Raw genomic sequence first — 13,461 nt, 5'->3', positions numbered from 1 at the left:
TGTCTACATCATTTAAACCCAGGGCGGATTCATGACGGTGTCTTTTGTTGTTGTTTATTTGTGCACTCTCTTTATTGTTGGATTCGGCCATCAAATTTCTCTGGGAAGTTGATGCTTCTACCTCAGCGACATCGAAGTCCATGTCAGGTGGACTGAAGCCAGGCATCTTTATGCAAAAATTGCAGCTTAGATGCCTGTTTCAAAGTCAAAATTATAAGAATTCTATGAATTGCAATTATTTCTTTTTTTCCGCGATAAAAAAAACACTTCTAGTTGAGCTCAGTGTTGCCAGCCGTCCTCAAGAACCAACAAAATATCAGCAAATTATGTCATGAAATAAACACAGCCCTGAATATGTCAAAAAAATGAAAATCGAATTTTTACCAAAAAAAAAAAAAAAAATTATAAAATCTATATATAAAGCATATATAACAATAGTGCATCATAACATTTCTGATGGAGTGTGAAAATATGCAATTTGCAATAAAATGTGCGAACGGTTGAGATGTTTTTCAAAACGACATAAGCAAACTGAGTCAGTGTAAACATAGCATAAATGGAAGACTTGTTGCAGAGTTGTATTCAAAACGAATTGATTACTGAGCTATCAGTTTCAGTGAATTAACGACATTCCTTCAGATTCAATCTGACATTTTGTCGGACAATCTGACATTTCTTCTCATTTATTTCTATTCTTTTGTTTGGTGGAGAAAATCCGAAAATCTTACCATTACATAGTTTACCAAGTCCTCAGAAAAAAAGAGAGATTAAATTCACATTTATTTCTACAAATAGAGGGCTTTAAAAGCCGCATGAAATCTAAGCAATTACAATAGCCCTTTGCTTAAGGTACCCAGAGTGGATTGCTGCTCTTTCTTCGAATTTTAATGTGTTTTTATTATATCTTGGGGGACAGGGAATATTAAGTAAAAATAGCCAAAAGTAGTGTGTGTAATGCAATAAAATGTCTTCCAAAAGTGAACTTCTAAAGTTATCTGAAGAGTCACTGCTACAGCCTCCGGAAAAGGTCTTTGACATCATATGCAAATTAGGCGAAGGCAGTTATGGCTCGGTCTACAAAGCTCTGCACAAAGAAAGCACTAGTATTGTGGCCATCAAACTGGTGCCGGTTGAATCCGATCTACACGATATCATCAAGGAGATATCTATAATGCAACAATGTGACTCGCCTTATGTGGTGCGATACTATGGTTCGTATTTTAAACAATATGATCTGTGGATCTGTATGGAATACTGTGGTGCTGGTAGTGTATCGGATATTATGAGACTGCGTAAGAAAACTTTAACTGAGGATGAAATTTCGACAATTTTATCGGATACTCTTAAGGGACTGGTCTATTTACATTTACGAAGGAAGATACATCGTGACATCAAGGCTGGAAACATACTGCTCAATACAGAGGGCTATGCCAAATTGGCCGATTTTGGTGTAGCTGGTCAATTGACCGATACCATGGCAAAAAGGAACACTGTGATTGGCACACCCTTTTGGATGGCTCCCGAAGTTATTGAAGAAATTGGTTATGATTGTGTTGCGGACATTTGGTCTTTGGGTATAACAGCTCTTGAAATGGCAGAGGGAAAGCCTCCATATGGCGATATACACCCCATGCGTGCTATATTCATGATTCCACAAAAACCGCCGCCATCATTTCGTGAACCCGATCGTTGGAGCACAGAATTTATCGATTTTGTTAGCCTGTGTTTGGTTAAAAATCCTGAAGAACGTGCCACTGCCTCCGATTTATTGGAACATGAATTTATACGCAATGCCAAGCATCGTAGCATTCTAAGGCCAATGATAGAAGAGACCTGTGCCATTAGAGAACAACAAAGAAATTCGAGAACAACTGGCAGTTCAGTGGCGAAAAGTTTGGCCACACAACAGGAAGATATCTTGCCGGAAGAGGAGCAAGGTGAATTTGCATTGGAAACAGTTAAAACGTTTATTGATGATCCAGGCACTTTGGTGCCAGAGAAATTTGGCGAATACCAACAAAGCTCAAATGCCTTGGAAGCCGAAGATATGGGAACATTGTGTCCAGGCAAGGGAGGAATTTCGGCAAATAAGTCACAAGATGTTGGAGACATGACAGCTGTTGATAGCGGAACAATGGTTGAATTGGAATCGAATTTGGGTAAGTATATTAAAATTTATCAATATATATAAAGGGTAATTTTTTAAGAGCTATAGAAAAGTTTTTCAAAAAAAAAAAAAAAAAACAAATCGATAGTACGGCCAATATAATTTAATGTTTGAAGATTATTTCATGAGAATGTTGACCGTGATTGCGCCTCAAAGGGTCCATCCGCTTAGTTCAATTTTGGCATACTCTTTCCAACATTTCGTTTGGTATCTCAAGAACAAATGCTTTAATGTTGTTGCTTCAATTGAAGCGGTTTTACCTGTTTAGACATGAGCTTTAACATAGCCCCACAAAAAATAGTCTAAAACGTTAAATTTAAATTTCTAGGCGGCCAATTGACCGGTCCCGAATGTGAAATAAAATTTCCACCGAACTCGCCTCTCATTAAGGTCATTGTTACGCGTGATGGGTGGCATGTGGCACCCTCCTGTTGAAACCACATGTCATGCCAGTCAAGCTCTTGCATTTTGGGCAAAAAAAGTTGGATATCATCTCACGATAGCGCTCACCATACACAGTTACGTTAAGATTCGCATCATCTTTGAAGAAATACTGTTCAACGGTGCAATCAGTCCATTAACCGCACCAAACTGTGACTTTTTCTGGATGCATTTGTAGCTCTTGCAATGCTTCTGGCTGATCTCCATTCAAAAATCTACAATTCTGCTTATTTACGTACCCATTGAGCCAAAAATGAGCTTCGTCGAAGAATAAGCGCGCGATGAACTTAACAGAATACGCATTTTGATAATAAAATTCAATAATTTGCAAGAGTTGTTCGTTTGTAAGACTATTTATGGTTTTTTATAGACCAAACTGAAGATGTTTGACTTGACAGTGAAACAAAACACGAAACGCGCGTGAGCTAAATAGACAAGTGTTGCCAAAAAGATAATAGCTAAAAAATCATACAATAATTTGTATAATTTTTTACCTTTATCTGAGCCCCAAATTTCGATGGTGAGTAAATAATTGTTGTTTGTGAGGTATTTTGGGAAAGGGGTAGACTCCCAGAAAATTGGTCCCGAAAGTGGGTATCAATTTCGTGCTCTACTCCCAAATACCTTTCATTTGAGCACCACATCGACATGGTTGGTAAATATGCCTGATTTTTGGGGGTGTTTTTGGAAGTTGGGTTGTCCCCCAAACATTTAACCCTGAAAATATATCGGCATCTCTATTCTCATATATCGATACATCTTTTATTTGATCCCCATATTGCCATTGGCCTCGAAATTGGATATCAAATTTGTTTTCTTATCTCAAATACCTTTCATTTAAACCCTTTATTGCAAAAGTCTGCAAATATGTTTGGTTTGGGGTATGGACCCTAAAAGCTATCAGTAGCGAGCTCTACAGTCTTGAAGACCCAAACTGTCTTGGCGAGCTAATACGTTCTAATTGGGAGTTTTTATGGTGTTGGGACGTCCCCTAGACAGTTGGTCCCGAATGTTGATATCAGATTCGTGGTCTACTCCCAAATAACTTTCATTTGAGCCCACTCCTGGTGTGGGGAGTGGGGCGACCACTCAGTGGCTCGGCTTTGAAAATATATAACAGATTCGTGTCCTACTCTAAAATACCTCTTATTTGAGTCAAATATTGCAATGGTCAACAAATACATAATTTTTGGGTGGTTTAATGGGGGTGGGGTGGCCCCATAGAAACTTTTTCCCGAATATTGATATCAGATTCGTGCTTAACTCCCAAAGACCTTTCATTTGAGCCCCATAGTGATATGGTCGTAATTTGTCCTCTTTGAGGCATATTTTTGAGGAGGGGCAGCCCCCAAACACTTGGTCCCACATTTGGATATCAGATTCGTATTCGACACTCAAATAGCTTTTATTTAAGCCCCATATTGCCATGGCCAGTAAATAAGTCCTGTTTGGAGGAAGTATTGGGGAAGGGCCCGAGAAGCTCGTTATTTTATTATTTGCATGTTGGTTATGACCATTGAAACCATGTAAAACCCACGAAATCAACCACAACCAGCCAATTAGTCGGTTTTATGAGCAATATCTCTTCAAACAACAAAATTTTTCTCATCTGTAACACCAAGGCTGTAGCATTCCATTATTAAATTTTTTCTACTTTAGTTTTCATCATTGTGGTACTCAAACTTCATCCCCGAGTATATTTAGATAGGGTCCTTAGTCATAATTATTTTTTTTATAAAAAATGTAATATTTTTTTTTTTTAATATTTTCGGTTTAGGTACCATGGTCATTAACTCCGACTCGGATGATTCGTCAACAGCTAAACGTAATGACTGCGCCAAGCCCCGTTATCGCCCACAGTTCCTTGATCATTTCGAGCGTAAAAATCCCGAAATACAACAGCAACGCTCGACGGTTGAGGACAAAACCACCGAATATTCGCCAGCTGCAGCACATGTAGCGGCCTTAGCGGCACAACAGTCACATGTAAATAATCACAATCTCCTTAATCATGCACAACAGTCGCAAAACACACCCCTCTCGAATGCCAATTCCAATGATTCAAATTGGGAAAACAACATGGAAAAACAATTTCAGCAAATCTCTGCTATTAATCAGTATGGTTTGCAGCAGCATCAGCAACACCTGCAGCAACAACAACAGATGCAGGCCTATTATGGCAATGCCATGGTCAATGAACAGCAGCAACATATATTAGCTTTAAACCAACAACAACAACAACAACAGCAACAACTTATGCAACCACCACCTGCCTATTCCCAACAACAGCAGCAGCAACCACCCCAACCTCCTGGCCATCTTCATCTACACACTCAGTCCCATTCGTATGTCGATGGAGAGTTTGAATTTTTAAAATTCCTCACATTTGATGATTTGAATCAACGTCTCAACAACATCGATTCGGAAATGGAAAAAGAAATCGAAGAACTCAACAAGAAATACAATGCCAAGCGCCAGCCAATAGTGGATGCAATGAATGCCAAACGTAAACGTCAACAGAATATTAATAATAATTTAATTAAAATTTAATGTTAAACAATAACAACAACACACAACACCACATCATTTGCCGATCAATCGATCGTCACAATCAACAAAGAATCGAAGAGAAAAATAACCAAAAGAAAAAACTTTAAAAATGGGCATCAACGTCAGTCAGTGTCCCCCCCCCCCCCCCTGCTGGGTGTCGACCGAAATAGCATATTGTTGTTGTTATTGTTCTGCTGTGATGGTGGGTGTTTGATGTTTGTAAAAAAAAGTGGTGTAACGGCAACAAAGAGGGTGCATGCATAAGTAGTGCTGTGTGGTATCTTTTATGCGAGAGCGTGAGTGTAAGCAAAAAAAGAAACAATAATCCATAATTAACGATTTTTAAAACACCTTTTTTTTAACAGAATATTATAAAAACAAGTAGACAACACAGAAAATGTTCTTACCCTTTTTAATAAATCCGAATGAGAATTTCAAGAGTACGAAAAATACGAGAGAGAGAGAGAGAAAAAGATTGGCAATATGTTTTTCAAAAATTGAAAAAAAGGTTGCAATTTTATACAAAAACCGAAAGATATTAAATTTTAATTTCATTTGTAACATTTTTAAAACAATAGAAAAAATTAATTTGTTTTAGGTGTAAAGGTATGAAAAGAAACATATCTCAATCTTTTGTTTTAGTTTCTCAAGATGTATAATGAATCGAACAAGTGTGATTAGAGATGGAATTTTGAAATAAGAACAGTAGAAAATGGTTCCCGAGGGCTTTGGAAATTTCTCAAACTCTTGGAAACACTCTTTTACAAAGAAAATTTTGTATAGAATCTAAAAATTATGGCAATTCAAATTTAAAACAACAAAAAGCGTGCTAAGTTCAACCGGGACGAATCTTATATACCCTCCATCTTGGATCGCGTTTGTCAAGTTATTTGCTCAGTATCCCTATGCAGGCAAAACAAGTTCTCTGGATGGTTTCTCTTTATAGGCAAAAACTAAGAAAAGATAATGGGAGTTCATAACAAGAATGTTTATATGTTTGAATAAGGACCCCCGCCCTCTAGGGCTCATGAAGTATATTCGGGAGATCGGTTTACATGGGAGCTTGTTAAGGATATCCAAGAATCGATAAAAAAACGCAGAATATACAAAAATATTTGAACACGTCTTTATTGAATAGGCTTTACGAAGAGAATGAAAAAATCTGTATTATATTCAATATACATACATATTTTTTTCTACAATGAATGCAAAGCCTACATATAGGAAATATTATTTTAATAAACAAAGTTTTTCATTAGCAAGTAATTTCAACACTTCCCCTTAATGAAAAAATATTTATGTTTTTACTGCAATCCCAACTTCCCACTTAAATTTTGATTCTTCACCTTTGTTAGTGATTTTGTCAAAATATCGGCAGTGTTTTCATTGGATGAAACATATTTTAAGTCAAGCTTTCCTTCTTTATAAACATCCCTTATGTGATGCACTTTGATGTCAATATGCTTACTTCTTGAATGATAGACTGGATTTCTGACAAGCTGTTGGGACCCAATATTATCTCCATATAGTGTAATTGCATTTTTTACTAGTCTTGAAAATCCGATTTCGGTCAAAAGATTTCGGATATAGATTATTTCCTTAGCAGCTGAGGATAATGCCATATATTCTGCCTCAGTGCTACTCAGAGCAACGGTTTGCTGTTTCTTAGATTCGTACATTACAGCACCTCCGGCCAATATAAAGACGAAACCTGTGAAAGACTTCCTGTCATCTGATCCTCCTGCCCAGTCAGCATCAGCGAATCCATGCAATGGTTTACCACTACACTTGTATTGCAGGCTCAAATTGGAAGTTGCATTTAAATACCTCATGACATGGTGACATCCATTCAAATGCTCGATATGTGGATCATTGTTGAACTGTGATAATTTAGTAACGGCATGAAGTATATCTGGTCTAGTACAAAGTCCAATATACATCAAAGAACCTATAAGAGATTGAAACATTTTTGCATCAACCTTCTTACATTTGATAACAGGTTCATTTTCAGGCCTGTCGACAAGTTTCCAGGTGCCTTTTTGGATCATGGAATCATATTCCGCCTTCATTGATTCAAGCCATAGATCGCGGTCATTTCGGTGTTCGAGTTCATTAACTGATTTCGGAATTTCAACATTTTCATTTCTTATGAAGTTATTTTCAATCCGTCTTCCAGATCGTAAAACTTTTACATTTGCTTCACAAGTTCTTGTTTCTTCAATTGGTTGGTCTTCAGGCTCAACAGCAGATTCATGCATTATAACACTTTCCACTTGGTCAGTTTCTGGACTTTCATTTGCTTCCTCAATTGAATTATCCTGGATTTGCTGACTTGAATTAGATACAATAAGTACGGGCAGATTTTCTTCTTCAGTTGTTTTAAGGGTTTCAAATACATCACATTTTTCTTTTGTACTTTTCTGGGACTCTTCGAAGAATTTAACATCACGGCTTTTGTACATATTCTTCGTTTTTGGGTCAAATAAACGATACGCTTTCGATTCAGAACAGTACCCTACAAGTATGCATTCGAGCCCTTTTGCTCGAAATTTAGTGTTTCCAGGTCTCTTATTCAACCTGATTGCCTTACAGCCAAAAGTTTTAATATGAGCAACGGTAGGTTTCTTACCACTCCAGCGTTCCATAGGCGTTATTCCTTCCACGGCTACAGTTGGACTTCGATTTCTTAAATAAACTGATGTAGCAATCGCTTCGGCCCACAAAGACTCATCCAATCCAGATTCTATAAGAAGACATCGCGCCATCTCAACCACAGTTCTATTGGCTCTTTCTGCCACTCCATTCTGTTGAGGCGTATATTCGACCGTCAACTGTCGTTGAACTCCAAGTTTCTCGAGACATGTTGAATATTTGGTACTCAAATACTCACGACCATTGTCACTGCGGATTACTTTTAACTTTTTTCCGGTTTGTCGTTCTGCCATTGATAAAAAACTTACAAAGGCGTTATAGATATCTCCTTTGTGCTTCAAAAAATAGACAAACATCATCCTCGAGTAGTCGTCTATGAACAACGCAAAATATCGGGAACCACCAACAGATGTAACACTCATTGGTCCACATATGTCTGTATGCACTAATTCAAGGACATCTTTTGATGCTCTTCCGACCTTTTTTGGAAACGGTTCCGCATGAATTTTACCCTTACAGCAGACTGTGCATTCTAATTTTGGAGATACTTGTTTCAGATTTAAGCCATAGACCATATTTTGTTTTACCAGTTCCTTCAAACTTTGTATATTTAAGTGCCCATAACGTTTATGCCAAAGCGAGGTATCGTTATTTAGTAATTTGGCACACATTTGAGACTCATCCGTAGTTTGGTAGATGTAAAGTTGATCTTGCTTTCTTCCAATCAGCAAATCGGTGTCCCCATCTTGAACAATCACAACGTCTGTTTCGAAGTTCACAGACAGTTTTGCTTCCGTCAATTTTGCCACCGATAAAAAATTGAACTTTAGTTTTGGTACATACAGTACGTTACGCAAACATACGTTTTGATCATTTGTTTTCAAATATACTTGCCCGATTCCTTCAGAGTAAATATAGAAATTAGCTGCTAACTCGATTCTCTCCCGATGCTTTTTCAGCTCATGAAAAACTTTCTTGTCACAACTCATGTGACTGGTGCAACCGCTATCAAATACCCAGCAACTTCGAGGGTAGTTTTTACAATTTACTCCATTAAGCATTGCATTCGAGGTAGTACGTCCAGATTTACAATCGCGAGCCATGTGCCCTTTTTTACCGCAATTGTAGCACTTGAAATCTGGTTTTCGTTTTTCCGAATTCTTCTTTTTCCCTTTTGTTAAAAAAGCTTGTTCTTTGTGGCCTTCTGTGTAGACTTTATTTGCCCTTCTTTCATATTCCTCCATTAACTTGTTTTTCAGGGCCTCCAATGTTGGCAAAGAATCCCTGGATTCCATTGCGATTACGAAGTTTTCATAATCTTCGGACAAACTATCCAATAGGATAATCGACAAGAGTTCTTGGCTTATATTCACCTCAATTTCAGCTAATTTTTCGACTACATTATTGAAATTGGATTGATGTTCCGCCATAGTTTGATTTTCGGTCATCTTTGTCGCTAATAACTTGCGGCTGGTCCTTTGGGTTGAAATTTCTTTTCCAATGTTAGCCATGCGTCTCTCGAAGTTGGACAATTTTTAACCAAATTCAATTGCGACCTTTTCATACTTAACAGGATTGATGACAACGCCTTCTGGTCCTTATTTTCCCAGATTGTTCGTCCGGCATCATCGGTTGGTTTTACTGCGGCTCCACTTACGTAATCCCATAAATCCGCATGAATTAAAACAGACCGCATATGGATTTTCCATCCATCATAATTCGCTTCTTCAAGCTTTTCTATTTGAAAAATCGACGACATTTTAAACGATTTTCCTTTCCAACAAATGTTTTTATTTTCTATATTTGCAATTCACTTCGCGATTTTTTATTAATCCTTTGATTCTGGGCCCATAACCTTTGTTAAGGATATCCAAGAATCGATAAAAAAAACGCAGAATATACAAAATATTTGAACACGTCTTTATTGAATAGGCTTTACGAAGAGAATGAAAAAATCTGTATTATATTCAATATACATACATATTTTTTTCTACAATGAATGCAAAGCCTACATATAGGAAATATTATTTTAATAAACAAAGTTTTTCATTAGCAAGTAATTTCAACAGAGCTTTATCAGGTTTTGCACCAATTGGAACCACATACTTCGTTGATATGTTGGAGGTCACAGGAAATATAAAAATTGCGCCCTCTAGAGGCTCAGAAAGTATATTCGGCAGATCGGATTATATGGATGTCATATCAAGTTCTGAAATGATTAAAAGCGTACTAAGTACAACTGTTGGAGGTCACAGAAAAAGTTGTCATGTCGTTTTCAGCCAATTCGGGTAAAAATTGAGCCCTCTAGACGCTCAAGAAGTATATTCAGGAGATCGGTTTATATCTGTTGTAGATCTAGTTTGTAAATCAGTTGGAGGTCGTAGGAAAAGCCATCGTTCAGAATTTAAAAAATCAGATAAGAAATGCGCTCTCTAAAGGCTCATGAAGTTTATACGGGAGATTGGTTTATATGAGAGCTATATCAGGTTTTGACCCCATTGGTGTCATATTTTGTAGATCTGTTGGAGGTCATTCAAAAAGTTATTCTGCAAAATTTCAGCCAAATCGTATAAAAATTTCGCTTTAGAGGCTCAAGAAGTATAAAGGGGAGATCGGTTTATATGTGAGCTATAACTAAACGTGGACCGATTTGGCCCATTTACAATCTCAACCGACCATTTTGGCTGAATTATTTTAATTTTTTACATCAGATCCCTATTCTACTTCAAAATAAGTTTCATTTGATACCCATTTTCTCCCAATCGGTAAACATATCCGTTCTGGGTCTGGCTCTTCCTCTCTGTTGCTGGCAGTGATGACAATAATTTATCAGCAAAAGGCGTACCGAAAATAGTAAAAAAGTAAAAAAGAGTAAAATGTTGTGTAAAAAAGAGTAAAACAGCACTAACTTCGAATTCCAGCCTGTGTGGTGCCCACAGCTATCCCGTGCCGCTCTTCTTCTTTCGTTTTACCGCCCTGTCCCATACTATTATAGTAGTACAGGGCAAATGCAAGAGATCTGAATCGGATATCTGCCACCAAATCTTTAGCCATATTGTATGTAGTCATGAGGTCGGTATAAAGCTGAATGTAGTGGTAGATGAAGAGACGATTCCGACCCTCAAGTGTCCCAAAATACTTAGTGTCACATTTAAAAGCTCTTACAATTTCTCCTCACATGCCACTGCAATCTGCGATAAGGTCAAAAATAGAAACAAGGTCCTCAAGTTACTTGCCGGCCGCACTTGGGGTGCTGAAAAAGAAACCTTGGCGACCACGTACAAAGCAATTGGCCGGTCTGTGGTAGGTTTTACAGTGCCAGTGTGGTCTCGTCAGCTATGTGACAAAGGTTAGGTTGAAAAGAGGGTGCGGATATTAATCCGTCCCATGCCACTGTGAACATACGCCTAAGCCAATAATCGGCTTGTTGGGCGCTCTAGATACTAAAAAGTAGCCTCGAAAAAGAAAATTAACGTCACTGCTTCAAATTTCAGGAAAAGGGGCGTAATTCTGATATTGACTGTAACTGGTACGAACGTTTAGGGATCGCTTCCATATTTTATTGGAATAGAAAATGAGGCTTTTGTGCGTTCAATGCCTTCAATCGAAAAACAGGGCAATATGGATACAGTCCAGTACAATATGGTCCATACTCAGATGTTGAAGGGTCCATGCAACTCACTGTAACGGCGAAAATGGGTAGAGAAAGTGAATTTCTGAGCTTTAACTATTAAATCGCGAGATCACTGTATTTCCATTCGGCAACTTTTATGAACATAAGATTTCTAAGCGGGAGATCGGTATAAGGGATGCTATATCAAGATATAGGCCATCTCAGAGCTTAAGGCTGTAGAGTGTTTCCAACAAACAAACGGACGGATCGAATCTGGATCGTCTATAAGTATAACAACGATCTAGTATGTGTACTTTGTAGGGTTGAGAATGTATAATTTGATGTGTGGCAAATGGAATTGCAAAATGGCTTACACTTCGGTGGTGGTTACCGCATTTTTAGCTTGCCGAACTTTTGGTAGGTTTTGGTCGGGTTTGGTAGGATTTTTCTTTAATTTTGGTAGGAAATAATTTTCTTGAGTGGCAACACTGGTTACCATCTATAATCGACCCATAAGATATTTGTCTGTTCTGAAGACATGAAAATCACTGAATTGTCGCATCTCAATTTCATTAAATCTTGAAAAGCCTTTATGTAGCATAGAGAGAGGTACGGTTGGCTTAAAAAATGCGCTATGGGTTTGACTTATAAGACTCTCCTAACTTTACTCTCCAGATAAACTTGTTCTCTGTTATCAGATGCAAAGTATATCATAGCTAATAGATGAGAGGTCTCAGAATTGGATTCCCCCCCAAGTACCGTTTTACTATGGTATCTACCAAAGTATAAACATGTTTACTGTTTTAGTTTGGGGATTTAAAGAGGGTTTATAGGACAAATTCATATAACATTATCAGAATCTTTGTACAGATTAAAATTCAATATGCCCAAACAATGTCTTAACTTTTCATAGAGAACAGTACAACATGAAACAGCTTTAAAATATTTTAGTTTCTTTTTTTAATATTTAAAATTTATTCTAAACGTATGGCTACAACTACACACAAAAGATGAACAATGCAACTTTTTATAGGAATTTCTTATTGAATTTTTTATTAAATCATATCACCAGCTCAATATATATTAATTGCAAACCAATTAATTTTTTAATTGCAATAAAATATATACAAAAAATCTCAATATAAAGTCATAAATGCCTGCCACAAGTAAACAAAAAAAAAACAGCAAAACCTAAATCTTCACTAAAAAAAAAACAAAAAAAAAAACATCAGCACTATTACCTAGCATAAAGTTAATATTTTATTTTGTTCTCTCATTTAAGAAAATGTATACTAAAAAGTTTTTGTTTCGTTTTATATAAGAAAAACCAATGTAACGAAACGTTAACTCAGCCATAATTTCCCTCCCTCAATAAGAAAATTGAAAAAAAAAAACAAAACAAAAGTAATAAAACAAATAAGAAACAAAGCAATACTAACAAAAACATAAACTTCTCATTATTGTCGTATTATATATGGAACCATTAAATTTGAATAAATAAACTAAAAACGTTATATTTCAAATATAAACATTATACAATCGGATAAATACCAAAACTTTATAAAAGCGTAAGCAAAAACAAGTACTCCATCAAAAACCCAACATATTTTTTATACCTTTGCAGAATATAGAATCTTTTTTAAAATTATACAACGCAATTATATATAAAAATCAATATATATATATATATATATGAAAATGATGCCGATATATATACAAGATGCATACACATGATATATACAAAAATTAAAATTATACATATAGAGATAATAATCATGAAACAGGAGAGAAATTATTAAACATAAACATAGTTGTAGTTAAGTTTAAACAATAAACAAATTCAATTTTATTGTAAAACCATTTAAAATACCTGATTTTTTTTTATCGGAATTTTGTGAAAAACAATCGTGGGGTATGGTTTAGGTTTGTCCATGCAAACACTGAATGTTGTTGTTGTAACCACATTTCTATGGGGAGATGGCGATCCTCGACAAGCTCCATGGGTGAGCAAGCTCGTTTCGATCCATAGGACCGATCG

General features: G+C 36.6%; 1 protein-coding gene across 3 annotated transcripts; it reads left to right on the top strand.

The window, feature by feature from the left end:
- The first annotated feature begins 677 nt into the window (after nucleotides 1-677).
- On the top strand, nucleotides 678-12,827 carry LOC106092190 (serine/threonine-protein kinase hippo). 3 transcript variants are annotated; one of them, XR_001222118.2, is made up of 3 exons: nucleotides 678-2,159; nucleotides 4,386-5,460; nucleotides 5,524-12,827. XR_001222118.2 is itself a non-coding variant. In XM_013258967.2 (3 exons), the coding sequence occupies exons 2-3, from the start codon at nucleotides 965-967 to the stop codon at nucleotides 5,156-5,158; spliced, it is 1,968 nt and encodes a 655-aa protein (XP_013114421.2). In that variant the 5' UTR covers nucleotides 678-849; nucleotides 917-964; the 3' UTR covers nucleotides 5,159-12,827. The 3 variants fall into 3 exon arrangements, 2 of the variants coding, with proteins under 2 accessions (XP_013114421.2, XP_013114420.2); XM_013258967.2 differs by having other exon boundaries at nucleotides 678-849; nucleotides 917-2,159; nucleotides 4,386-12,827; XM_013258966.2 differs by having other exon boundaries at nucleotides 4,386-12,827.
- The last annotated feature ends 634 nt before the right edge of the window (nucleotides 12,828-13,461 follow it).

Source organism: Stomoxys calcitrans, chromosome 5 (assembly GCF_963082655.1).
Source record: "Stomoxys calcitrans chromosome 5, idStoCalc2.1, whole genome shotgun sequence".
Lineage (NCBI taxonomy): Eukaryota > Metazoa > Arthropoda > Insecta > Diptera > Muscidae > Stomoxys > Stomoxys calcitrans.
Note: the sequence above shows the minus strand (reverse complement) of the source record. Positions and strands in the feature narration are given on the sequence as shown.

Excerpts from the sequence above, each read along its gene's own strand:
- LOC106092190 (XM_013258967.2), top strand. The coding sequence starts at position 965 with ATGTCTTCCAAAAGTGAACTTCTAAAGTTATCTGAAGAGTCACTGCTA. Across the intron at positions 2,160-4,385 it reads TGAATTGGAATCGAATTTGG|GTACCATGGTCATTAACTCC; the intron begins GTAAGTATATTA and ends TTTTCGGTTTAG.